This window comes from Perca flavescens, chromosome 1, assembly GCF_004354835.1.
Source record: "Perca flavescens isolate YP-PL-M2 chromosome 1, PFLA_1.0, whole genome shotgun sequence".
Lineage (NCBI taxonomy): Eukaryota > Metazoa > Chordata > Actinopteri > Perciformes > Percidae > Perca > Perca flavescens.
In genome coordinates, this window is record NC_041331.1 from 1,728,935 (window position 1) to 1,756,649 (window position 27,715).

Here is a 27,715-nt window from a genome sequence, read left to right on the forward strand (position 1 = left end):
TATCCGTTTTATCTTTCTCCATCTCTAACATATTTTTTTTTCTTTTTATGACATTATTTATCCCATTAACATTCAAAGATATTATCTTTAAAGTGCACATGAAACATCTGATAGGTCTATGGGCTGACTACCAAAGATTTTCTCTTTGCATTTTGTTTACTACAAATCCTTAAGATAAACATTCTATAAACCTTGAAGAAAATTATTTGTTTTAATCTAAGTATATAAAACTGGTTTACTTCTACATCATAGTATAGGCAGATATAGGGGTGTGCAAGTGTATGTGTGTGTGTAAATGTGCCTACATTTACGCACCTATATGTATTTTGAGGTTTGAAAACATGTCTATGTGTTTGTGTGATGACCATGAAACCGTCATTCAAATTACACATAAAAAAGAAAATAAAAGAACAGAAAAGGACCAGAAAAAATAAGAAAAACCTACACAGAAAAATTAGGTTCCATCTGTACCACCCCACGACCCCATATTTTATACAGCTTGATTATGTATTCATTTATTATCGTGGAGAAAGGTCTGGCAATGCGAGACTATAGCCTACCTGAGACAAGGTGGGGACTCCAGTGGTGAATCATACGCATGCGCGGGTCAGTAAACTATTAAGGGCAGCCCCGGGAGTGGAGCTTGGTTCAGTCTACAGTATCTGGAACGGACCGAGGCGGGCAGAAAGCATATATCTGTAAGGCGGAGGAGATGGAGGACAAAGAGAAGAAGAAGAAGGATAAGAACTCCTCCAAGAACGACAGAGTCACTCTGAAAAAAGAAATTGGACTTTTGAGCGCTTGCGCTATTATCATCGGTGAGTGTGTGACAGCTTTTGTCTTAACTGGTGTAGCCTATTGATGAAGAGCGGGGTCGATACGGCCAATTCAGCTCCAGCGGGAAGCGGCTGGCGGAAAAAAACCTGGAAGGTGGCGGATGTGCGGCTGTGGCTTTATTGTTAAAGTTACAATACCATGGAACACAATAGGGGACCATCACAGAAGGGGTCGGGTTTTCTGTTCGGGTCCTGATCTATCTACTGTACGGACGCTGTACGGAAGTTAGTTTGATGTAAGGGAAAGAAATAGTTTGAAACAATCTGACTTTGGCACAAAGCGTCTCGGTCCACGTTTATGTTCGGTGTGGAAACTGTTGCATCAGTCTTGATGATCTGAATATGGACATGCCTACGTGGCTGCATCTCCTCATGTTGAACTTGAAAACGCATGAGGCACAAAGCATCACACAGCATCCCCGTGGTGGACGCCGCCGCGGTTAGGGCTTCATTCATGTTGTTTCTGTGTAATCGTCCTATTATAACCGGCTCATAGCCTACTACAGATGCACTCGGGCTGCAGGACAGGGCATTTAGGCTACAAGAGAAACATGCAGCCATAGAATGAAGGTCTGTTTTAAAACAGGAAGTTGCGTTGTTCCAAACGGTTCTCTGAAAATGATATAGGGTTGCAGTGTAAACGACCTCATCTGCAGCAGTAAAGTCAACAGGTTATGCAGCATGTGCTATTATAATCTGACAGCAGCGCAGAGGGTTCCCCAAGCACCAGCTGATAATCAGCCTCTGGCTGGACTCATGTCCAGCCTCTGCATTTCAGGAGGCAGAGGACACGGCTATTGACTACATGACATGACATGAATGCTGTCATGAGGCCGTGGAGTTATTTTTGTGTGAGACATTCTGTTCTTGGATTTTATTTATGAGTCTCTTTCCAGTGATCTGGCAATGTGAGACTAGAGATACTTTAACTCACATTTTAACTTTTACACTACATATTGTGCATGTTTTAGAGTAGGGGAACTACATTCTGGCTGGTTTATCAAAATATATTTATAGTCACTTTATAATATGAAACAATAGCACGCAGGGTGAAAGGACTGGACTGAATGATTATGGCATAGCTAATTTGGAAGACTGGATAAAGGAGAGAGAGAAGCTACATGTCATTGGGCATTAAGGAATGTGCCAGTGAAAACATACAGTACTGCCATGACTTCCATAAGTCCCAAGTGTACCCTTGCTGATGAGATCTCCCAATGAAAAGCTCTTGCACCAAGAGGAGGCGGCCCCCTCCAAGTAACAGTGATATTGGAACGAACCAAGATGACTGGAAGCTGAAGACAGATGTTGGAGATTATAGCCTGCGGAACTGTTTCCACAGTAGTTTTTTTACCACGTTGATTACCCCCTTTGCCTGCAGCTCACATGTTCATGTTTTATGGTGATGAATATTAAAAGGGAAAAGTATTTCACTTAGCAAACAGATGCAGACCCGCCACAAGTCATAAATAGAGCACAATAAAGGAAGATCTTTAAGGCAAAGTACAAACAGCTTTTTCACATTAGATCTCAGAGTAAGGTGGAATGTGAAGCACAATCTGTGACATTTGAAAAGGGTTACAAAGGAAGTGCTACAGTGTGGCACTTTCTATAGTAATGCTATCATTTTAATAGCTTATCTTTGTAACCAAGGTCACATCTATTGTGCTTTGATAGAGACCGATAAAGTCCCAGTTAAAACTCCTTCTTTAGCCTACGTGTTTAACTGTGTTTTGTTCATTGGGCGAGCAGCTATACAAATCTTTGCTAAACTTACAGTACACCCACAGTTCTGAACTTCTATGTTTTACAGTATATTTCAGAAAGCTTCCAACAGTTATGTACTTGATCTCATTTCCTATTGCTTATGTGACAGCAATATGTGACTCAAATCACACAGTTGACACTGACCACTTGCCACATTTTTCCTGTGAAGCACAGATGGAGTGAAGCCTGTGCAGCCAACACATCTACAACTTGAGTCGTGCTTCTACCCACCAGATACAGCCTACTCACATATCCAACACCCCACGCTGTAAGGCTGACTAGTGGCTGCTGCCTCTCTGTTTGCAACTACTACATTCAGGGTTAGACAGTAAACCCAATGTATAGAATTACATTTTTAATCTCTAACCAAACTGAATGGACTTAATCACACGTATTAGTAAATATGACAATAACATCTACGTTAACAACTATTCCCACATTTTACTATCTCGGCCTCCACTCCAGCAAGCACCTGCCCGTGGTTTCCCCTCAGGGGGAAAATGTTGTTATTGTCACTCCCTGCTTCAGCTTGTAATACTGGTAGGACAGATCCATGAAGAGAAAGAAAGACACCTGCACCTACTTTTTTTCACACAAGCTTACAGATTAAAATAAGTGTTGATTTTTTTCTTTTCTTTTACACAGAAAGGGGATTTCTTTACTCTTCTCCATGATTTGAATAAAATGGGAATTCATCTGAGCAGTCATTTTAAGAATATTTCTCAGCTATAGTCCAGTGAGGCTGAGAGGGTCAGTAGGACTCTGATTCACGCTGTAAGCTGCAATGCCAAACTTTATGACATAACAAACACAACATAGCCATTATGCAACAGCTCTGCATCTCACCACGACCTCCACAATCAAATGTGACAGTGCTAAATGCACCGTTCGGAGCTCTTCTCCCTGTGCATCATTAGGGAGCATTCAGAGCTGCTCCAACGGGGAAGCTGCAATGGCGTGCCTCACCGGGGGTTTAGCAGCGAAAATGTTTACAGTGGACAGAGTCATATTTTTTGTCCCAAAAGGTTTCCAAAGAGCAGAAAAACAAATGTTTACAGTGGACAGAGGCATATTTTTTTGTCCCAAAAAGTCTCCAAAGAGCAGAAAAACATGGATGATGTTTTGCTTGGACAGCTGTTGTTTGGTTACTTTCTCTGGCTTGTTAGTTTTTGTTTGGTCTTTTCTTTTCATAGGGGTGATGACATATGAGTGCCAGGCTGGATTTTAACTCATGACATGGTGGCTCTTATGTGCCTTAGCCAACAGAGCCACCAGGGAACCTGTGTATCCCTGTTTGGGGGACATCTGAGCCAGGACCTCAATGAGCCATGTTTCCATACACCACAAGGCCAAATTCTATCAAATATAACTATGATTGTTTCATTACATGCCTGGGACAGGTGTTGCCTCTATTGTTTGCTATAAAATATGATTTATACAAGCAACTAGTTGAAATAAATAAATATGTTATATATATGTTATATATATGCTAAATAAGGGTCTAGTGGTTTTCCACCTATTTGGGAGAAGAAGAGATTTTCTAATTTTACTTTTCCTTAGGTGTGTTAAGGTTTTGGTCTTACTACCGTTCTTACTACCTGCATCCTCTTTCTTTCCGCTAGACTTCTGTGTCATCCAAAATTCAACATAAAAAAAGTTGCAATATCTACTTTTCGGGTGCTCTGACTTCTTGTCTTAGTTGATACGAGAGTCAATTTTATAGTCCAAAACCTAAACCAGATTGAAACCAGTTTCACAGATGCATCCAGTAAGCCATAAAAACAGAAAATCTTAATGATCAGCTGTTCTTTGGAGATTGCACAAGTAATTAAATGAAACAAAGTCAGTTGAAACGAATCCCTAGAGATTTTATTGAAATGGTAGGGATGTTTTAATTAGCTACTTGGGATTTCTTGGCCGCTGTTTTTTTCTTTTCTTTCTTTGTCCAAGCTGGTTTTGTTTTCAGCCTTCGAGTTTGTCGGTGTCTCAAAATAAACCTGTGTATGGATCTCTGGATGTCTAAGTGGATCGACAAGCCTCAGAACAACTGATTACTTAACGAAAATCCCAAAATAGACATGAGTCTAAATGTTTGGAGGGTTAAGGTTTCAAATTAAAATCTGGATTTGTGTAACAGGTAGACTTGTTCTGCAGAAGTTTATGCTCTTTGATTACCTTCTAGTTAAATATTTAATTATAGGCAATATGTACATAACCTTCTCAATCTTTGTTTTTCTCCTAAGGAAACATCATTGGCTCTGGAATATTCATCTCACCTAAAGGAGTGTTGGAGCATGCAGGCTCTGTGGGGCTGTCCCTTATCGTCTGGGTTTGTGGAGGGGGGATCTGTGCCCTTGGGTCCCTGTGCTATGCTGAACTGGGAGTCACCATCCCAAAGTCTGGAGGAGACTATTCATACGTGACAGAAATCTTTGGAGGGCTAGTGGGGTAAGTACTATTGTTTTTTTCTCCAGTTATCCTTTTTAATACTGCTGTGCCTAGGGCTGGGTACCCAATTTAATACTTTTTAGGCACCGACCAAATTGTATTGACTATCAAAAAATGCCTCGTCATTCAATATCCAATTTCAATACCTAATGAGTAAATCTCATCAGCGTCTACCAAGATCTGATAATGCTGCTGATTGTCTGTTAACGTTACACGTCATAGAGACAAGCAGGAAAAACTCTGTTACACAGAGACTGGGCTCACGTAGTAGGAGCTGAAAAATAAATAAAAAGATTTGTGCCATAATGTGTACTGTTGTAATTTCTTTTTGTTTTATTAAATTGGTATCGAAAAAAGGATCGTTTAAGAACTGGTATCAAAGTCATGGTATGGGTATCGGTACCGTTATCGAAAATGTTTAAACTATACCCAGCCCTAGCTGTGCCTAAAGTACAACAGCAGTTTCTTCTACAACTCCTTTGAGAAGTTTCATGTCAACCGTGTTAGTTTCCAGCAAAGGTTCTCACTTGGTGTGAATTATACTGCAGTCCAGGGTCTGTACACAAGAGGGCTTGTTTAATAGGGACTGCCTGTCTGGAACCAATCAGCTTTGAAAGTCTTGTGACTTTCATGTGGTCATGTGACATGCCAGCTGATCATAGAGCAGCACTGTAAGACTGAGAAGGTCAAACGTGCCTTGCACTGTGCTTGCCTGCAGTGGCACTAGTTAAGTCCTGTGTGGCTCATTCATTTGCTTGTGGAAAAACGGGGCAAAGAAAATAAAAGAACAAGAAATTACAAAAACATAAATGTCCCAGTAAGATGAGGCATACTGTTTTCTGGTTTCAGCAACAGTTTCCATTTGCTATATAGTGAAGAGACTGTGCACAGTCTCTTCCTCATGTCTGTGCACCAGTCTCTTATAACGGATGCCAAGATGCCCCAGAGCAAGTCACTCAACCCCACCTGCTGCAGTGGAGCTGTACAGAGGCCAACAGCAGGAAGCTCTGGCTGTACTAGTAGGCAGCTCTTAGTGACTTATACGTTTGAATGTGAAGTCAGGATGGAACTTAAAGAGAGCAGCAAGAGCCATATAAATCTCAAGTTAAAAACATTTCATGGAAAGGGCCGTTTACTCTCACATACAAAATCCTGTGTTTTGTCTCTTCATCCTGTAGCTTCCTGTTGTTATGGAGTGCCGTCCTCATCATGTATCCAACCACGCTTGCTGTCATCGCGCTCACCTTTTCCAATTACGTCTTGCAGCCTGCCTTCCAGAACTGCCTGCCTCCGTTCATCGCCACCAGACTCCTCGCCACCATCTGTATCTGTGAGTCACAAACAGCCCAAAGCCCTCTGAATGTGTTTTCGTCATGATTCATGAATTCTTCTGGGGTCCGTTCCAGGAAGGAGGTTTAACAAACTCTGAGTCTAACCCTGAACTCTGAGTTGATTTACCCTGAGATGGGAAACTCTGAGTTTTCGGTTCCAGAACAGCTGATTTGAGTTGGTTCAATCAACTCAGAGTAGGTTCACTCAGGGTTACGCGCGTGCACCACCACTATAAAAAGGCAGCATGAATGGAGCCATGATACTACGATTCACCATGGTAACAACCACAAACAAACGGGTCGGCGGATATACTCATGCGCACAAACAGTGAGTTTGGACCTCTTGTCTATGGTTTGGACCTCCTGTCTATGGTTTGGACCTCCTGTCTATGGTTTGAACCTCCTGTCTATGGTTTGAACCTCCTGTCTATGGTTTGAACCTCCTGTCTATGGTTTGAACCTCCTGTCTATGGTTTGAACCTCCTGTCTATGGTTTGAACATGTATTTCGTTAAAAAAGCAAGACAGCGGCTGCTGCTGCAACAGAGAGAGAATTGGTGTGGGAGAAAATTGCTGTGTATTCATTTCATATTTAATCACAGTTAACTTATAATATTACTGGTGATAACTGGAATTGTATTACACCTATAATTTCATTTAGGTGCAATCCTGCAGGCGAAAAAGTAAGCTACTAATCCCATTCTGAGGCTGCAGCACCATGATCATTAACAGAACTATAATGTATAATCATTTATTTCTTTTTAATGGCTCTCACTGGTTTGTGTCCAGGGAACACTACAAAAACATTTAAAAAACGTTTCAGAACGAGTCACACTTTTCTGACGGCTCTGCATACAGTGGCTTTACTATTACAGTATGATCCGCTACACTGTTATAAAGAAAACTGCCGTTTGCAAAAAACGTAATGCGACACAAAGAATCTGCTTGGATGTTAAAGCCTGTCCACGATGGCTGATGTTAGTAATATGAGGACGGATAAGGTAGGCTATCTACATATCTAATGGACTGTGATAAAAAATACCTCTCAAATCGGTTATGTGGAAATGAAAATACATCTATAGTCGGGACTCAATACCGACGTAAACTCTCTGTGAATGAATACAGCTTTTTCATCAACGGGATCGTCGACAAAAGGACATGCAATGTTTGAGAAAAAAACGTTTTATAATCTGCCTAACATAAACCAATACGTTTTTTTATTCATGCAGATAAACTGCATTAAAATGCGCCTGATACAGACTGAATGAATGAATGAGGAAATGAGCTTCTCTCGAGGTTTCTTGAAGAAAACCTGCTCCCGACCTAGTTAGGTTCACAGGCTCAGTTACCATAGTAACTGACTCTGAGGTTAAGTTACCTCTCTTTCTGAAATGGGTAGGAGTTACTCCTCCTGCTCAGGTTTGATTACCCTCTCTTTCTGAAACAGAAAACCCAGAGTTTCCCTCATCTCAGGGTTAACTAACTCAGAGTTTTCACTAAACCTGCTTTCTGGAATGGGCCCCTGTTCACTCTGTTTCTGGTTTGCTGTGATGTTTTCCAAGCTGTGCTTTCCAGAGAGTTTACATCCATTCCCTCAGATTATCTATTGATACTTCAATTGAAGTGTGTTCCCCTCCTGTATTTAGTGTTTCCCTCCTGTTAAAATATGTAGCGCCCCCATCCATAGTTATGGTTAGAAATAAGGTTTGGTTCGGGTTTAGGTAACATTAGGGGGAAACACATTGATGGGGGAAAACTCTTTGCCAGCGAAAGTGGATCAGAGTATAACGAAATTGATGATAGACATGAACGGGATTTGCGTTATCCTCTCAAGCTGAACACATAGTTGATAAAATGTCAGATGTGTGAAACTGGTTCAGATTTCATTAAAGTAACGAGAAGCAGATTAAGCCGGTCTGCAAAATATGTCGCCGGTTGGTGCCAAGAAGGAAATAAATCTCTTCCATCTCTTGAACAGTACCATTCAGCGACCACATAGAGAGTATGAAAATGCGGACTCATGCCGGCTCGAGTCCACACACACAACCTGCAAGTTAAAAGTAGTAACAATTAAAGTAAAAAAATTGTTGCATGTTCTTATTTATTTTATGTTAATAAACTATAGTGTAAAGTGTAATTAAACCTATGGTTTCTTCCGGCTTCAGTCAGGACGCACTTCAAATGGGCACTATCAGCAAAAAATGTATATCGTAATAAATGGGAAAATATATCGTGATACTTTTTTTTGCCATATCGCCCAGCCCTAGGTAGGGGGCTCTTTCTTTTTCTTTCTGTTCAGCCAGGGTAACTACTGCTGCTAATGCTTACCATGTGGTTCTTCTGTTGATTGAAACTTAAAACACATGAAGGCCTGTGTAGTGGAGGATTTGGGGCTAGCAGACACTGGGTGCTGCTTTTCATTACATTTAAAGTCAGATGCCACAGAGTGAGTCTTCAAGTCAGAATTTCAAGTAGCAAACCTTGGCAGGAATCTTGCCCTGTGAGGTTTCTGAATTGCAGTCAGTCATCGTGTGCCACATCAACATGGCAGTACTCACTGTACACTATATCACTATATTATATGTTTAATTCTTCAAAACACACTTGTGTTTAAATTTAAGCCCTGCGTTCCCTGACATTTGTGAGAGGAGAAGAGCTGTGGCGCTGCAATGCACATAGTGTAACACAACCTGGCAGCTTTGAATGTCTGACCTTCCACTTCAGGAATGCAGAATTACATCTGTAACAGGGAGAAGTACAACAAAGATCAGTGAGGCTCTAATGAAGTATGAGAGTACAGTAGAGTAAGTACAGTATGTGAGAAAGGAAGTAAAGGGCAATCCACTCTATTTAGCCCAGACAGTACATAAGGCGACTCTGTGTCATTATCTTGTTGTTGATGGGCTGGGCACTATTGGTGTGTATCACATTTGTCTTACACATTTACATTTTGTGTGGTTGGACTTGAGTTGCCCACTTCCATAACAGCAAATAACCATATATCAAATACTGAGAGCTCTCTTACAGAAATAGTTCAGCATTTTGGGAAATAAACAATGCCATTCTCATGGTAGCTCAGCTGTCTGTCCAGGTGATGGTTAGTTTAGCTTAGCATAGCATAAATACTGGCAACCTCAGGGGTGACAACAAGACTCCTTGAAGTTATATTTGACACATTATTTGTAAAACCACAACTTGTTTTTGTTGCTTTAGAGGTACTGGTAGTCATCTTTTGTCAACTGTGGACAGAGCTTGACTAGTTGTTTCCCACATTCTACAGTCTTTATTGTTATGCTAAGCTAACCATGTCCTGGTGGTATTTTCAAATTAAATTAAAGACAGATATGAGCATGGTATTGATCTTCTCATATAATTCTCAGCAAGAAAGTAAATGAGAATATTTACCAAAATGTTGAACTCTTACTTTAAACCAACAATTGAAAACATTAGGGCTGTGTTCGATTGAAGAACTTCTTAGTCGACTAACACTCATTAAATTGTATCGACTAATCGATTAGTTGATTTAATCGACAGATCAGTAAATCTGAGTTTCTCCGCAAAGAGTCATGCAAAAGGATGCATATATTGAATAAGATAATGCCTCCTTTGCATATTTAAATACAACATTTCAGAAAACGTGTAATACAACAAATAACTGCCTTAATGAAAGTAATCAAAGTAGGTTTCACGGTGATATCTATTAGGTCAAATGTCAACCCTTAATTCTTGTGTTTACCAGAGATGTGCGTTTGTACGTTTCTTGGAAATAAGTCATTCAGCATGAAAAAAGCATCAAACATGACTAACGGACTAAAGAGATCTAAGCGGACTAAGACCAAAACGACCGATTAGTCGACTAATCCACTAAGAGGGAGCAGCCCTAGAAAACATAGATTTTTGATTGACTGTTGAAGATCAGTGTTTAGCTTCCCTCAAGCTTTCCAAACTGACAAGCTGGTTGATGTTGGCCAGGTTTGTCAGGTTGATTGGCTCAAAAAACATTTGAGTAAACATGGAAAGGGTTGATGAAGGATTTGTTGGCATTTGTTTGTCTGGAGAAAACAGATTAGGCATCTTACTGTAGAAATCCGTTTCAGAGGATCCTATTGGTGTATTGATACTGTGGCTGGCTGGTTTACATTCCTGTTGGCTGCTTGCTGCCACTCTGCTCTCTGCCTCTGTCATCATGATGTCATGGTTTACAGTATCACACTTCAGACCTTCTGTTGCTTTTGACATTAAGGTCACCTGATAGGTTAACCCAGAGTGACTCCCAGTGAGGTAAACATCAGAGCAAACCTCCTTTCCTAAATCAACCTTACAAGGACACTTAACATTGATTAAAGAAATATTGATTGAGCACTGAATGATGGTAGATCATGTATAAGTGCTGGGGAAACAAATGCAAGGAAAAAGCAGAAGTAGTACCTGTCTAGACACATGTGTCCATCCAGCAGGATAAATCTCAGCAGCCAGTGACTAACGTGTTGGCAGTGAGAGGCTGACTTGTGGGAGGAGGCTCACTGTAATGTAAAGAAAGGGCAAAGCCACAGAACTACAAAGGGTAAAAACAAACTCTGCAAACCAAATCCAGCTACTTTCATCTCATGCCTTTTAAAATATTATGATACTGGGACAGTTCACAGTGTGCCGACGGCCATCATTGTCATTTGAAAATTCCATATGAAACACTGTGCTCTATTTCCAGCCTCTAATCTGATCAGCGCCTCTCTTTGAAATGTCATACAGAATAGCAATCCGTATTTAAATAGCCAGAGCAGACATGTGCATGTATCTGGTCAACCAGCCAGTTTGATCTTGTCTGAACTGGATGGAGAACCCCCCCGTTACTCCATCCAGTTGAGATGGGAGAGGGCTGGGTATCTGTGCCTGAGAGCGTGTACATGTGTTGGGCTGGGGTTAGCATTTACAGAGCACGCCCGTAGACCTCCACTATTTTTGGCAACAGAATGTTACACTGTCTTAGGCCAGGGGCCTACTGTGTGAGTTTTTTTATGTGTTGTTCTCTTGAGTGTGGTACGAGTTGGTGTGTGTGCGCATGAGTGTGTGTGTCAGTATCAGTGTCAGACTATATAATGGTGCCAGCCTTTGTGGACGCCGCTAATGAGAGGGTGTGTCTACGCCATTGTGCATTGTTTCACAGTGGTTACCGTGACGCTCCTGTCACTGAGCGCCATGGAAACAGGAAATGGGCAGGACACCTTGCACATCAATGATCAAACATTCTGGATGGCTGTTTGATGTTCCTATTGGCTACTTGGTTCTGCCCCTGTCCTCCTCTCTGGTCCACAGCATCACACTTCAGACCTGCAGTGACAGTGAGATTGTAGTCATCAGCAGTTATAAAAGCTTCAATCTATTTATCAGCAGGGAAAGTGTCTGGTTCAACAGCATGCTGATAACAGATGGAGAAGATATTTCTCTAAACCCTACAAGAATCTTGCATTATAGAGAAATTGGCAGTAAACGGTTTAGAAAATTATTTTCACTATAGCTCCATCACTGTCAAACACCAAAAGCAGATCCATGGAAGTGAGACATGTCACTCCTCTAAACATGGTGGTGGAAATAAAAAAAAACTTTAGTTAACTCTAAATGCCATCATTTCAAATGTTGTTAGCACCACCTACAGCCTTTTCCCGAGAGAAGCCTTTACTGGCTGATTGCTATTTTTATTCAAAGGTCACCCATTCTTTTAGCCTTTGGCTTACACAACTCTGTATACAGTACAGTGAGTCACTCTGCAGTGGTGTTTATCATAAATGCACTTCTAGACAAATTCAGGAGGAGCTTAATAAACCATACATATAAATTGACCCACAGAAGCGAAAACCTGTCAAGTTGCTTATAATGCACAAAGGGAAATAGCAAAACAGTTTGAAGTCACTTTAGGATAGAAAAACTTAAAGTGTATCTTGGCATTTCCCAGCATTTGGTGGACAGTTTGTGTGAAACAGATTAACTGGATAAATGTTTGGCCCGTTATGTCAACTGAAATTTTCTTAGTGGTTTATGAATATGAGTCAGCCTAGATATTCCTCCTCCCCTGCAGTTGACTGCATGCGAGTCACAAGTCCCAGGTGTGTGTGTGTGTGTGTGTGTTTGTGTGTGAGTGTGTGAGTGTGTGTGTGTGTGTGTGTGTGTGTGTGTGTGTATGTGTGTGTGAGTGGGGGGAAACCAGACAGGTCTAGTTGAAAACCAGACAGGTCCAGTTGTGGGTTGGTAGTGATCTTCTAAGAATAGGAGCACTGGACAGTTCACAGCAGCACAGTCATGTGCCTGGTACACCCTTTTGAGGAAATCTACTCTGTAATACCCCCTTTATCTATGTCCCTGTCAAATATGGATAACGTTTACTAGATACACATCACTAATAAGAGTGCAAAGAGTACATTTTCCACAACAAGAGATTATCATCATTCATTTCACATCATACCCAACAATCACCAACAGTGATGTATTTCTTTTTAAATCAGGAGGGCTACACACTCTGACTCTCACTTAGTTTTACTGAGGAGAAACAGCAATAGCAGCTTCTGTTGTTCATTCTAGCGCAGCAGGGGGCAATTTAAGTCACCACGGTTTTGATGGATGACTTTGACATATTCCACAAAACAAGCCTCAGATAGCACACCATTATTCAAACGAAAATGCAAACTGCAATTTCAATTTCATTTAAAAAAAAATGAACTGCTTCCAGAAGCCTAACGCCTTTCACAGGCACACTGTGTATTGTTTCGGCCATCCATACACTTCGAACGACCAACACAACTGTAGGCACAGCGAAGACACAAACAAATGAAACGGTGCGCAGTATGCAGTCTAAGAATAAATACAGAGATCATGCGCAAATTGGGTTAATCTGGGTAAGTGATTTCAATTTAATGTTCTCAGTCCTAGACTTCCAAAGATTTCCTGGCCATGCTGGACTTAAAATAAATGCTGCATGAAACTACTTTAGAGTTCAATTGAGGGATTGTGGTAAGTCAGCAGAACCACAGAGTGGTTCATTGACAAAATGAACAAAAAGTGAATCTGGGGATAAAGAGATCATCACATAATGCCCATATTGGTTGGATCCTTTCTCTCCTATCTCTGTACTATCTTGAGGTTGTATGCCTCAATCATTGACCACAAAAATCTAATCAATTCATCCTGTAGGACGTTTGTGCCAAATTTGAAGACATTCCCTCAAGGCGTTCTTGAGAGGTTGACAGGTGGATGCATGAAAACATAAACGCTACCTGTTAACAGCTGTTCTGGATCGACTCATTAGCCCAATGCATCAATTATAAATGAAGGGAACGGATGCTAAAGTTGCCTCTTCGTTAAAATAATTTTTAAAAATTTAAATATTTGACCATAATAATATTGCATCTCTTCAGTTCACCACTGTGACAAGAAACCTGCCAGAAATTGTCACTGTGAGAGCTAGAGAAAAGAAAAAGTGTGTCCCTGTCATACAGGAATGCTGGATGTAAGGCTATGTTTAGACGGAAACAATCTGAAGAGAAAACGCAAAAGTGGCGTTGCATTCTCACTTTCTATTCCGTGTTTAGACGAGCGTTTGGGGGGGAAATCTGTGTGCATATGGTGACGCAAAAGTGTGTGAAATTCGATGTAGTATGCACACCAGGCGGCTAGGTGGTAGTGTGAAGCACTGCCACACAACACCACCAAGTCCCCACGCCTGCGTTGAAGATTTAGTTTTTCTGGTGCCGGTTTAGGATCAATTCAAGTTGTCTCAGACTGCACCTTTAACCTTCGTGTTTGTTTAATGGTAAGCCAGAAATAACTTACAGGAGTCCTCTAGTTGAAGTCAATCATCTTTAGTGACAATATTCAAAATAGTTACAGCTTATGCATAAGGAATCAGACTTCCTTCAAGACAATCCTCTCTCGCCCTACCGCCAACAGTCTTTCCGGGAGTTTGAATGCCCGACATAACATTACCCTCTCTCTCTTTATCCTTCTTCAGATTCCTTCTTCTGCAACAATGTATGTGCCGTTATCAGTGCACCTGGTCCAGGCCTCCGGTTCCCACCGCAATTCGCGCAGATCCATCACTAGACCATTTTTCTCTCTGCGTATCTGGCCAGTTAATTTTAATACTGTGTTACTGGATTTACTGGGCACTTCTCCGATCCAGCTGCACCCCCCACAAGTCTTATCACTATCACTCCCAGGCCTTTAGACCCAGAGAAAGCAAGGTCAAGGTGGCTTGAGACTCTCTTACTAATTTTCTACCAAATATATTCTTCAGCGTAGAACTTTCCTTCTACATGGCGAGCTGACAATTTTGTCTGGACAGATGTATATATAGACATATGGACCGAATTTCTTCAGCAGTATCCTGTACCTGGAGGGACATCATATCCACACGAGAAAGTAAAAATGTAAAAGTCAGATATCATCAAAGCTTAAAGCCATCCGGACCAAGTATAGGCAGGCTGGGGATACCCAACGGCGGAGTGGCCAAGGGCGAGTAATCACTCTATATTTTGATTTATGTAACAAAATATGGGGTGGGCCAACTTTTGCGTTTTTACCCTTTAGACGGGAACGCGCCGGCGGAGCGTTTTTAAGATTTCCACTCTGCAGGGTGGTTTCACTTTTTTGCGTTTTTAAGCCCCGAAAACGCCGTCGCTGTCTAAACAAAAACATTTTTATGTTTTCACCCGTGCGCGTTCTCGTGTAAACAGGTCCTAAGTTTCTACTGTTGCAGCAGCTGGTTTTAGTTCATGTTGCAGCCTTCCTTATCTACCACTACACCACTATCACTGACTGTACTATATTTCACTTGTCAGGTAGTCTCTGCATGTTTTTCTCCCAGACTTAATCCTGTCGATTTACTGCTAACTGAAGAGATTCTGGGGTCAGACACCTTGTGGTGAACAGACAAGACTTGGGGGTTATTGCCAGTTCAGTGACTACTGTGACCAGATCCTGGACCAAGTGGAGGCGTTCCTGAGGTTCAAGCCCCCTGATAAATCTGTCCGAAATTAAGGTCAGAATCCATTAAGAGTAAAAGCTATAATTAGTTTAGTATTCTGCTGCCGAGGCAGCCTTCAATAGAAGCTGTGATGGCAGGACACAGATTTACCTGCACTGTCACATTCAAAGCCTGCTGGCACCTCCTTCCTGTCAGGGTTAACACAGAAGGAAGTAGGGGGAGGATGAGGGTTTTTTCACTGGAACACCCCTAGGGTAACTGACTATAAAACACAGTGGTGTTGAAGGGGAGAGAATGCTCTGCCTGGTGCCACCAAAACATCCTGCCAAAAATTCACACGTGTGTGTATGTGTGTGTGCCCACGCAAGCGGAAGCAGTTTGTTCAGATTTCTGTGGTGGGAGGGAAACCTTGCCCTGGTGATGGATGACCCTCCACACATACACTGCTGTGCCACTCCTGCAAGAAAGGGAGGAGGAGGGAAAGCTCGGGAGAGAAATTGAGACAGGGGAGAAACAAGACAAAAGACAAGCTGCAAAAAGCTGAGAGACAAGAGAAGAGACAAAGAAAGATGGAGAATCTAGACAAGCTTGCTCACACACATCCTGTCGCCTGAACTCGATTTGAATTGCCACACTATTCTGAGTGCACATGAAACACAAGCAATGGTCAGTTAAGTGGATGAAGGCTAGGGAAAGGGGGCAATACCAATTCCACCACTGTTTCCTGTTGATATGGTACGTCACTGAGAGGACAAGAAAATGGTGGGTATGCGTATATGTTACTTTAGATGTGAGACAACCCCCCCATGACCACTTAGTGGCAAAGCAAACCAACAGGTCACTGCTGCGAATGATTAAAGCTGCAATACAATAAAGATATAAGAATGACCAGCATGTAAAATGTCCATTACATTTAAGTAACAAGGTGTCTGCTTATAACATCACAACATCATGCAAAACCTGCAAACTAGTCGCTTTTCGGCGAAAATCGCCCAAAAAGAATGGGAAAATGTCATCCACGTGAATGGTGTAGATCCGAACAGTTTTTATTTGGAGGGGGGTAGGGGGGTATTTAAGTGGCATTTCAGTGGCACTTAAATGCCTGCACTTCTCTCTGATGCTCCAAAACGGACATTAGAGGCAACTGAAACATCGTCACATGTGACGCTAGTTAACGCTACACTCGACTACCGTTAGCCTACCGTTAGCTAGCAGCTGGAGTAAACACGGTTAAAATGCGGACAGCTAAACAGTGTAAAAAGGTGACTGTATTTCACTGGAGAGGATTCCGACACCGAGACATAACTGACTGCAGCTGCCGTTGTCTGAACAACACAGACGGTGCGTTCACTTGAAACTCACCTCATCCAACCTTGTGCTGCATTCAAAGTTATTGTAAAATACCCTTTTCCCATCCAGTGGTTGTTTTTGTCGTTTAACAGGAATTTACTGGTGAAATAAGTTATTGTTATAAGTTATGTTATTACATTTTTAATAAATCATTTAATTTTGACCATATGGCCTTAGCAATAAACAAGCCGTTCTTTAATGTCACCGACTGTTGTTTTGTGTTCCTTTTTTAAAAATATATATACAGTATATTTTAATCTTTTTAAAAGTATCGGTTCAGGCACCGTTTATGCACCGGCACCGCTTTAAAAGGAAAATTTTGTCTTTTCCCTTTATTTTCTTTGCAGGAGGGGGGGGGGCTATATAAAATGTGTCACCTTTTTCAGCCCTTCTGAGTTTGCAGGTCTGATCATGCATCATACAGCACACAGCATATGAAGTGAAGCCTGCGAGCCAATTCAGGCAGCCCAACTCGAGTCTACTGCTACACTCCCATGGAAATCTCCTCCTATGGGGCATTCCCAACAATAAAAGTGATCCGGCGATTTGTCAGGGTGTCAATGAAACGGCCCCCCCAACAAAGCACAAGTACACTTTATATTTCACAATTACTGTTTTCCATCAGATCGTTTATATATTTCAACGTTTCCGACTGCACTTGAAGGCAACATTATTTCACACGAGAGAAAGAGACGAGTAGGAGACGAGTGCTGTGTTGCTGCAGGAAACATTCAGCTATTACACAAACTCCCGGGCAGTTCAGTGCTTGTGTTGCATTTTTTTACCCTCAGTGTTTTAAAACTTTTTTTGTGGCAGCGATAAAGACAGTAATGTTTCCTGTTTAGTGTTCTAACACCGTCTCAAACCATAGCTCAAAACACACCGATATAAGTCTGATCTCCGGTTTCATGATTGGCCACCGCAGCGTGGGTTATGTTTCTCCAAAAGTTGAGTCGGTCTCAATTAGATCAGATATTACCCTGCTAATCATTACATGATTAAATTTAAAAGAGACATCAACACATACTGTTCTTTTTGTGAAGACCACCCAGAGACTGTTCTGAACCTCTTTTGGCATTGCCCACACACTAGAACATTTTGGCAAAACCTCAGCAGATTCATCATTGACCATATTTATAAAGACTTTGCCTTATTGTGGAAGGATGTTATTTTTTGCTTTTATAAATATCATAGTAAAGAAAATATATTCTTCATTATAAATTTATTAATTATTTTCTTACACATTGCACGCTAGTGGGCTCGCCACCAGTTTCTCTCAACTGACCACTGACAAGCACAGAAAACTGTCGACACCCTCCTTCAACCGCGATGGCTGCAGCTGATTGGACGAACGTATCACATGGGTCTGTCTGCTACGGGATTTCAAAACCGACCATAATGGCGGCTCGTTCAAATACGATTTCATCCATCCATCCATCCATCCTTCCATCTTCGTCCGCTTATCCGGTGTCGGGTCGCGGGGGGAGCAGCTCCAGCAGGGGACCCCAAACTTCCCTTTCCCGAGCAACATTAACCAGCTCCGACTGGGGGATCCCGAGGCGTTCCCAGGCCAGGTTGGAGATATAATCCCTCCACCTAGTCCTGGGTCTTCCCCGAGGCCTCCTCCCAGCTGGACGTGCCTGAAACACCTCCCTAGGGAGGCGCCCAGGGGGCATCCTTACCAGATGCCCGAACCACCTCAACTGGCTCCTTTCGACGCGAAGGAGCAGCGGCTCTACTCCGAGCTCCTCACGGATGACTGAGCTTCTCACCCTATCTCTAAGGGAGACGCCAGCCACCCTCCTGAGGAAACCCATTTCGGCCGCTTGTACCCTGGAAATACGATTTCATATTTAACAAAAATAGTTAACTGAAACATGTTTCTGAAAACATGTTAAGCGAGAAATAGGCCGTGCAGTTGCTGAATCTGTCTTCATTTCAGATTGACAAAGGTCAGTTTAAAAGATTTTCGTCAGCTTTTGAGAGGCGGTGAGCCGAGCCGGACACTCTCATTTGCATAAAGTTGGCTAGATTCAACTTTATTCAAATGAGGAGCGGGCAACTTGACACCCCGCTTCTCCAAGGTCCCTGCGATGCTACCAGAATGCATTGCACGGCTGTTCTCATAGAGATGAATGGGAAGTGGGGAAATTACGCTGACAATGGACACACACCATTACGGCAACACACACGTACTATACACAGCATCCACCTAGAGGCTCTGCTGAGCTGAGCTCGATGTTTCGACGGCAGAGCCCAGATGCCAAACATTAATGCTGTACATATTCTACATTTACATTGTAATCTATTCCACGTAGGTTGGCTGACTAAATTGCAGTTTTAGTACAATGTTTTTTCAAACTCAAATGTGTGGTATAATGTGTACAGGGTTACACACCTTAAACTTAAAAAAAAGAAAAGTACACCTACACAAAAGTATTGTTCTCTCTCTCTATCTTTCTGTCTCTGGTAGCCCGACTCACACTTTCTTCTGGGTTTACCTCTCACTTGTAAGCCTTCAATTGAGTTTGAGGACAACTGGAGAGACGCTTGAACTTGCTCAGAATGGTTCACTTTGGAATTGGTGGCACAGCACTTACAAACACATACAACTGAGATTCAGTGTAAAGGAAGGGTGTGGGGAGGGAAGTAAGGAAGTAGGAAGTGTTTAATTCCAAAGACTTCTGTCTGTTTTGTCAGGAAAGATGAGTTCCTCTTTTTACCTCTGTGTGTTGACAAGAGGAATATGGAGTCATGTGGAGTGTGTACCTTAAGCTTTAACATGTGAAAGAGGGAAGCAGAATACATGTAGTCAATGCAACCATGCTGGTGAATACCTATGCTGCTTTTCTTCTTATTTCCTCTGGAAATCAGTGGAAGTTAATAATTTAGTGGACGTGGAAGCCTGTCAGAAACATGAAGCTTTGTAAATGATTTAAATTGTATATGTGTGTGTGTGTGTGTGTGTGTGTGTGTGTGTGTGTGTGTGTGTGTGTGTGTGTGTGTGTGTGTGTGTGTGTGTGTGTGTGTGTTTCCGCAGTATTCCTGACCTGGGTGAACTGCTCAAGTGTGCGCTGGGCGACAAGGATCCAGGATGTTTTCACTGTAGGAAAACTGCTCGCTCTAGTACTCATCATAGTGGTAGGACTCGTCCAAATCTGTAGAGGTAAACACACACACATACACAATCCAGTGAGATTAAATCTTCAACATGAGTCATTTATGTGATTTGGTTTGGAATGAACTATTCATATCTAGATATAGTACATTGATTGTTTGATCACTGATTTTATTTTTATCTCCATTAGGAAACAATTGTTGAAATAACAAATACGGACAAAGATAGGAAAAACTATATAAAATAACAGAGCAAATTGAATACACCACCTATTTTCAACAACAGAACAGGATAGTGTAATATGCATACGAAAAAATTTACAGCTTAAAGGTGCAGTAGGTAAGACTTATAAAACTAACTTTCTGAAATTTGCTGAAAATGACCCTATGTTCCAGTAGAACTACATGAAGCAGGTCATTTCAAAATAAATAAATCCAGCTCCTCTGGCACCACCTACAGCCTGTAGTGAGATTAGCAAAAATCCACCACTCCCTGTTCAGATGCACCAATCGGGGCCGGGGGTGGGGTGTCTAACTGCGTGTCAATCACTGCTCATGCGCACACATTCATTCTCCCTTTTGGGGGGAGGGGCTTAGGAGACCGTTTTGGGCTTTAGCAGAAAGGAGGGAGGGACTGAGAAGTTGTCGTTTAAATTTTTTGACTAAGTCCTGGATCTTCACAATCCTACCTACGGCACCTTTAACTGTGAGCAAGATATAGCCTAAGTGTTGCATGTAAATTAATTTGGGTGCAGGATGCATTTAGATTTAAATGAATGCCAAAAACAACAAAAATAAATGATATATAAATAAATAAAATAAATGAAAAAAAAAATAAATGAAGGGATCTTCTGTATACTGTATTCAGAGTAGATTTCATGTTGAACAACTGTACTCTTGAGAAACTTTTAAACACTTCTGTGTGGTAACATGAACTCACTAATCACTAATGTGATATCATGTGTTAGAGTAATAATGCTGAAGTTGTACTGTAGTGGAATCCGCATTTAGTTCTTCCTCCGTCAAACCAGAGAGCCAATACAACTGTGGATTTTATAGTTGATATTATATAGGAGTTTTTCACTGTTTCATCCACACAACCTTTGCTCTCAACTTCTCCAGGTCACTACGATGCCCTACGGCCCAGTGTGGCGTTTGAATTCAGTCAGGATCCCTCTGTGGGACAGATAGCGCTGGCCTTCCTTCAGGCCTCCTTCGCCTACAGCGGATGGAATTTCCTCAACTATGTTACAGAGGAGATTGTGGAGCCACGCAAGTACGGCATTCACATGCACAGATAGTATTTCATATCTACAGGTTATGCAATAACATAATGTACATCTCAGTCCCTTAGTTCAGAACTATTTTGGTTTGAATTCATTTATATTTTTACATAATCGTCTTGTTAATGCTCTGTAAAACGCTGGAGCATCAATATTTAAATTATCGCCAATACTTATATTATTATTTTTATTAGGAACCTGCCCCGTGCCATCTACATTTCCATCCCACTGGTGACCCTTGTCTACACTATGACCAACATTGCCTACTTTTCCTCCATGACACCTGAGGAGCTGCTGGCCTCCAACGCTGTGGCAGTGGTGAGCAGCTCTCCATCTCCATAAATGTACTGTATGTTTCATATGGGAGCTCATAACTTTTTATATACTGTTTAACATGAGGTTCAGTTGCCTGGAAACTGTAAGTCTGCTGAAGCTGAGAATCCTAGCACGCGACAGACCTCAACCAACCAAATTTGTTTAAGATTATTTTTTGGCCATTTTAGCCTCCAATCACCAGGACAGCATGAAAGGGGAGAGAGAGAGAGAGGTGGAAGACATGCAGGAAACCTGCCGCAGGTCAGTTTTGAACCCTGGGCCTCTGCCTCTAGGAAGAAACCTCTCCACATGGGCGCACGCTCCACCAACCGAACCACCCGGGCGCCTGACCAAACTTCTTTTTAATTGGACACAGTCATGAGTTCAGTCTGTGACTACTTTCTTTCGACGGACTTGAATTACAAGCAGTGTCCTAGGATATTAAAGGATGAGGCTGTCATTATTAGAATCTATAAATCCAAAAATGATCTAAAGAGACTTAAAACAACAAGCCTTATAAATGTTTAGCCATCCGATATAACTATGCAGTGTGTTCAAACGCACATCGCATCTTTCAGTGAAATTAATAAATTAACACATTACTGTTAGGGACTGAATTAATAAGTCAATCACATAGCACAAGTCAATAATCTGACCCATCAAATGTTTTGTTGTTCCAGACATTCGGCGAAAAGCTGCTGGGGATGTTTTCCTGGGTGATGCCGATCTCTGTAGCGCTGTCCACCTTTGGAGGAATCAACGGATATCTGTTCACCTCCTCCAGGTAGAACACACACTCCTTGCTTTGCTGCACACTACATGCCAAACCTTTTTTTTTATGTCCTTTTATGATTGGCTAATATGTCCTAAAAATAGTGTCAATAGTTACATACACACATGTGCATATGTGTCTGTACATTTGTAGATTGTGTTTCTCTGGAGCCAGAGAGGGTCACCTGCCCTATCTGCTGGCTATGATCCACTTAAAGAACTGCACTCCAATCCCTGCCCTGCTGGTCTGCGTGAGTGCTGCACTCAGAGTTTTGTCCACTTTGTCAAGCTTCACATGGACGCACAACAGAAGGGGTCGCCACACATAGAAATTGTTTTTTAATATGGAACTATTTTGCATTATTTTTAGTTTCTTTAATATTTATTTGACCCCTCGAATTTACCTTCATCACCCACAGTGCATGGCCACCATAGTCATCCTGTGCATTGGAGAGACACACAACCTGATCAACTATGTGTCCTTTATCAACTATCTGTCCTATGGGGTAACCATTGCTGGCCTCCTCTACCTCCGCAAGAAGAGACCAAACCTGGTCAGACCCATCAAGGTAAAGAAACCTGAGAACCCTAGATCCACTGCAGAAACTACATTAACTTGGGGTGTTTTATGACATGGCCTTGTTAAAGGCATGTTATTTAACTATCAAGTCATAGCTCTTGGTTTACTTCCAATTAACTACCAGTGACCCCTATGCCAAAACTCCTGCTTAAATATCAACTTTTCATCTAATCAACTGTATCTGGGAAATGTTAAACATATATACAGTATTATGTATTCTTCTTCTTCTTGCACACAGTAATTCAGATACATAAAGGACTATAGGACATGGACCAACTATTTAATTATTAATAATTACTGAATTGGCAATTTTAGTTAAAATTAGGCTACATGGGATAGTATGAATATCTTCTTAGACTGTAAATTTAAAGGACAAATATAATGTGAAGGAAGCTTACCTTCACATGAATTCCATATTTTCCCCTTAACTAACTTTCCCCTTAACTAGGCCGACATGTATTCAAAAGGTGACAATAGGTCTACATGGAGGGTAAATAATCTGCTTTTGCAACCAAAGACGGTAACGTTAATGTTAGCATAATTTGGCTTCTCGTTAGCTCGTTAGGCGATGACCCTAGCAGGTGTAGCAGCTGTAGCCAATAAAAGTTAATACTTTTGTGTAATATTATTGGCCAAAAAAAAAAAAAAAAAAAACGTGCAGTAACGTTAGCAGGTGCTTGAAAATGTTAACCCAAACTTGCTCTAACGTTACTACGTTAGTCAACAAGGCCTGGCTCAAAAAGTAGCAGTTGCAAACAAAAATGTATTGGTTGTAAACTAAATGGCACTCCTACTAGCCGGTGCCTGTCATGGTTACTGTACGTACACACTGCCGCCGACTTGAGCTGCAAAGAAGCTCTGGCCGCCCTGTCGAGGACGCTTGTCAAAAAGTCCGGGGAAGCAGTTTGACGCTTTGGCCGCTCTGACGTGGGAGCGTTCTTCCATCATGTTCAACACTCGATTGAAGACAAAGCCGAAGCAGCCACTGCACGGCCAATACACTGACACTAGAAACCTTTTATAAATGACATATATAAGGACATCATTTGTATTGTTTGTTGGTCACAGCGGTGTCTGTCAGCAGAATGCAGGCAGAGCGAGCAGCCGCCAGCTGTTGACCCGTGCAGGACTTCACCGTGAGCGGACTGGTTAGAGACCATGTGACGGCACGTTAACTGGTCCCTATACGCAAACAACGTCACATCATAAATGATAGGGGAACCCAGCAACGGCGATTATGAGATTTCCCGCCATTTTCATGGAACTAATGTCTTGGTAGGAACAAAAGTTTACATCGTATGTTTCTCCAGAATCAGCCAGCGAGAAGGACGTCTATATTCCGATTGGTTGCTGCCGTTTGCCGCTGCTTGCCGCCGAACCGCGTCATAGCTCATTACCAGAAAGTTGACCAAAGTTCAACTTTCTGATTGACGCCCAAAACGCCCAAAACGCGACGCCGACAGTTTTGACGCTCCTTGCAGCTGAGAGAAGCCAGCTTCCATTGAAAATTAAAGACTTCCGGTATCTTTAGACGCTCAAGTCGGCGGCGGTGTGTACGTACAGTTAGGCTTGAAGACAGGGGAAAAACACCACTTTAACCCTCCTGTTATCCTCAAATTTACTAACATCTGTTAGACCCCAGGATTTGAAACCTCCAGAAAATGTTGGTAATTAAAAATCTTTTACCAAATTTTTATGTTGATAGCCTAAACTGACAACTGGAAAATGTGCTTTTATATGTTTGCCCCTCCCCTGTGTATCATGTGATGCAAACCATTCCTGCAAGAACCATATTTTCCCTCCCTCAGAGTGCGGGAACAATATTTTCCCTCCCTCACAGAGGATAGGTTTGTGGGTGCGTGTGTGGGGTGGGGGGAGGGGAGGGGAAATTAAGATTGTGAAATTGCAACAACCTGCATGTGAAAGTGACCTCAAAACAATCTCAGCAAATTTGTGTAAAATGTTCATATTTTCTATGTTTTATACAGCTAAAACAGCCTGGGGGCAAATTGACCCCAAGGAACACCGATGCGTACAAAATGCATACAGGACATACAGTTTACCCAGTTGTCCCCATTAAATTAGGAAAAGTCATTCAATATGAAGCAAAAAAAAAATGTTGTCAAGCACTTTTTTAGAGATGTTAAACATTGAATGGGGTCAAATTGACCCCAAGGATAACAGGAGCGTTAAGCTTATCGCCTTAGCTGAGCAGCAGCTTGCTCCGTCACGTTTCCTTAGCAGCTAAATTAGAGAGCTGAGTTGAATACTGTTGTTACGGGGCGGGCCATTAGATGTCTGATGGATGGGACCTACTGGTAGTTTGTGGTCATGTACAGTAGTTTGGCGCCCCCCGGTGTCTGAAAAGTAAAATTGCAAATATGTGTGTCTTGATCTTGATAGAATACATGCACTTTCTTTTGTCAAAATATTAAACATACACGATTATCTATAATATATCTATATCTCAGGAATGGATTATTAAAATTATATATTTTCCCAGCCCTATGCTTGTGAACAGTATGCTGTAGCCTAATATGCTTTTTTTTAGATAGAAGAAATGTAAAAAGTCTAATCTCAATGAATAAAATGTGGCAATCGCTCTACAGCGGCAAAATCAAGAATTGAAAGAATCCTGAGGATTGTGTGTATTTTTGTCCTGTGCAGGTAAGCATGTTGATCCCCATCACCTACTTGATATTCTGGGCTGTGCTGCTGGGCTTCAGTCTGTATTCTGAACCAGTGGTTTGTGGCCTGGGAATGGTCATCATGCTGACTGGAGTCCCTGTATACTTTGTGGGTGTTCAGTGGAAGAACAAACCCAAATGTGTAGACATGCTAGTCGGTGAGTTGGGTACATATACAAAAGATATCGAATTTTTTTGTAGAGAATGTTAGCAGTTAGTCCCTGTATTTAAAACTGTTGTCCTTTGCGTTGCAGAAAGAGTCACATACATGGGCCAGAAGGTGTGTTATGTGGTGTTTCCTCAGGAAGACCCTTCAGAGACTGAACCCCTCACTGCCTCCAAAGCCATTGACTGAACAGGGCAGTCAACCAGGAATTCCCTTTTTACATCAACACCTGCACTTCCAGTTTTTGCGCTACAATTTGTCACATCGGTCAGTTTGTTGATGGTGAAGAGATGGTTTCGTCCATGTTCTTGAACAGGTGCAGCCTGATTGGGGCTGCAATGAAGCTCCAGTATAAAATAAGTGGGTGGTTAGGGCATTAGCATGTTAAACCCTAAAGCTGCAGAATGTTTTTATTTGTTGGACGGTACTGTTCCTCCATTGTCTTTACCAGTATGCCAAGTTTCCTCATTCATACATATCTTTATCTCATCTTCTCCCTTCTACTCACTCAAAGAACCTCCATCTGTCATCTTATGCTTCACTTCCAGGATATTCTTCTTTTACGACTTTAACAAAATCTTTGAGCTAATGTGCCTTATGAAATGTATATATATTTGTTTAGTGTATTGGTTTGTGCGGGTATTTTGATTGTGTAATAACCTTTTTGAGGTAAATATGCAAGCAGTTTCTGCACTTAGCAATACTTCTTTATTACTGCTGCTACCTTCAGCTGTCCTTCACTAATTATTGTCATGATGTTCACTGTTTGTCAACTGTGGATGAGAATTTTTCTGTCTGTATCTCGGCCTGGCTACATTATCTGGCCATTCTTTTTACTTTGCAATTCTTTATTATATCACTACCTTTTCCTGAAAGAGACTGTAGGTACCTTCATATTATTATTAGAGAGATTGTTATTATTATCTACCCCACACCCATCGTTCCTAGCCACATTTACGGCACAGGAGAGACAAGAGGATGGCGGGAAGTTTGTGGCTGTCAGCTGGACGAAGGGCTGCATCATGACAACACGTCGACAGGCTGTTCTGCTTCCAAAAAATAATCTCATTTTTGGGAATGCCACTGTGAACTCTTTCAAAGTGCCTGACCTGCCAAGACAGTTGTTAGATTCCATATGTTTTGACCTGATGTTATGATACAGAATCAGAAAAGATTTATATTTAGGTTTATACAGTGCTTACCATTAACATATTGTCGAATAACATAACCAGAATCCATATTGACAGATAGATGGGTGGCTGGCAGTGGATGTTTACTTGTGCATTGGCCTGCTTCCACTTCCCCAAAAGCACATCATTACTGCAATTAGCCCCTGGCCCACTGACTTACTTTGGTCCTATTGACATAATATAGTTGAATTGATTATAGTCCCATTGGCTTACTATGACCTTATGGACTTTCTGGGAAGATACTGAATTATTACAGCCCCACTAAAACTTGCCTCCAAATGATTATGGTCAGCTTGATGTCCGTACTAGACTTGTGGTACCACTACACGGTATGTTCATTTACTGTGCTCCAGGTGATATGGGTGTTTACAAGTATTTAAGTAATCTCTGATAGCACTTGTCTATCAGCTGTTTATGTTGTACATACAACAGAACATGTGATGGTTTGTGCCAGTGGACTTTTTAACATGATGTAAGCCAGCAGGTTGGAACTTGAATTGAATATACAGTCCTTTTCCAGGCCAGCAGATGCTAGGGATTTCCCCCTGCATCAAATCCACTAAAGAGACTCACACTTTTGAACAACAACAATGTCTGAGTGCCATGTCCAGGCGCTGTTAGCTCAGTTGAGATCTGTAAATACTTTGTAAAGAAGAAGAAAAAACTGTTACAAATGCGCCAGGGACTCCTACAAAGATCACATTCCTCAGACGTGTTGCGACACGCTGTGTGCACCTCTTTGTTTTGTAAAAGAGTGTGAAGTTGTACAAGAATAACAATGTAATTACTTATTAAATTTAGTTACATCTAAGATGCATCTGTCTTTTTTCATTATACAAGTGGTTGTTGTGTCCTCAATAGCATTCCCTAACTTTTCATCTAGCACCATCGTCAGGTAAAA

The 27,715-nt window shown here is 41.6% G+C and overlaps 1 protein-coding gene across 1 annotated transcript; it reads left to right on the forward strand.

Moving 5' to 3' along the window:
* The first annotated feature begins 636 nt into the window (after positions 1–636).
* Positions 637–27,621, forward strand: slc7a10a (solute carrier family 7 member 10a). The gene is made up of 11 exons (XM_028572858.1): positions 637–818; positions 4,847–5,051; positions 6,230–6,381; positions 19,746–19,871; positions 20,945–21,098; positions 21,300–21,423; positions 22,101–22,204; positions 22,346–22,442; positions 22,611–22,760; positions 25,439–25,616; positions 25,713–27,621. Exons 1-11 carry the CDS (start codon positions 713–715, stop codon positions 25,811–25,813), a joined length of 1,497 nt encoding a protein of 498 aa, XP_028428659.1. The 5' UTR covers positions 637–712; the 3' UTR covers positions 25,814–27,621.
* Positions 27,622–27,715: the final 94 nt, after the last annotated feature.

Coding starts and splice junctions, on each gene's coding strand:
- slc7a10a (XM_028572858.1), top strand. CDS start 713: ATGGAGGACAAAGAGAAGAAGAAGAAGGATAAGAACTCCTCCAAGAAC. Junction 5,052..6,229: donor ATCTTTGGAGGGCTAGTGGG/GTAAGTACTATT, acceptor TTCATCCTGTAG/CTTCCTGTTGTTATGGAGTG. Junction 19,872..20,944: donor ACTCGTCCAAATCTGTAGAG/GTAAACACACAC, acceptor CAACTTCTCCAG/GTCACTACGATGCCCTACGG.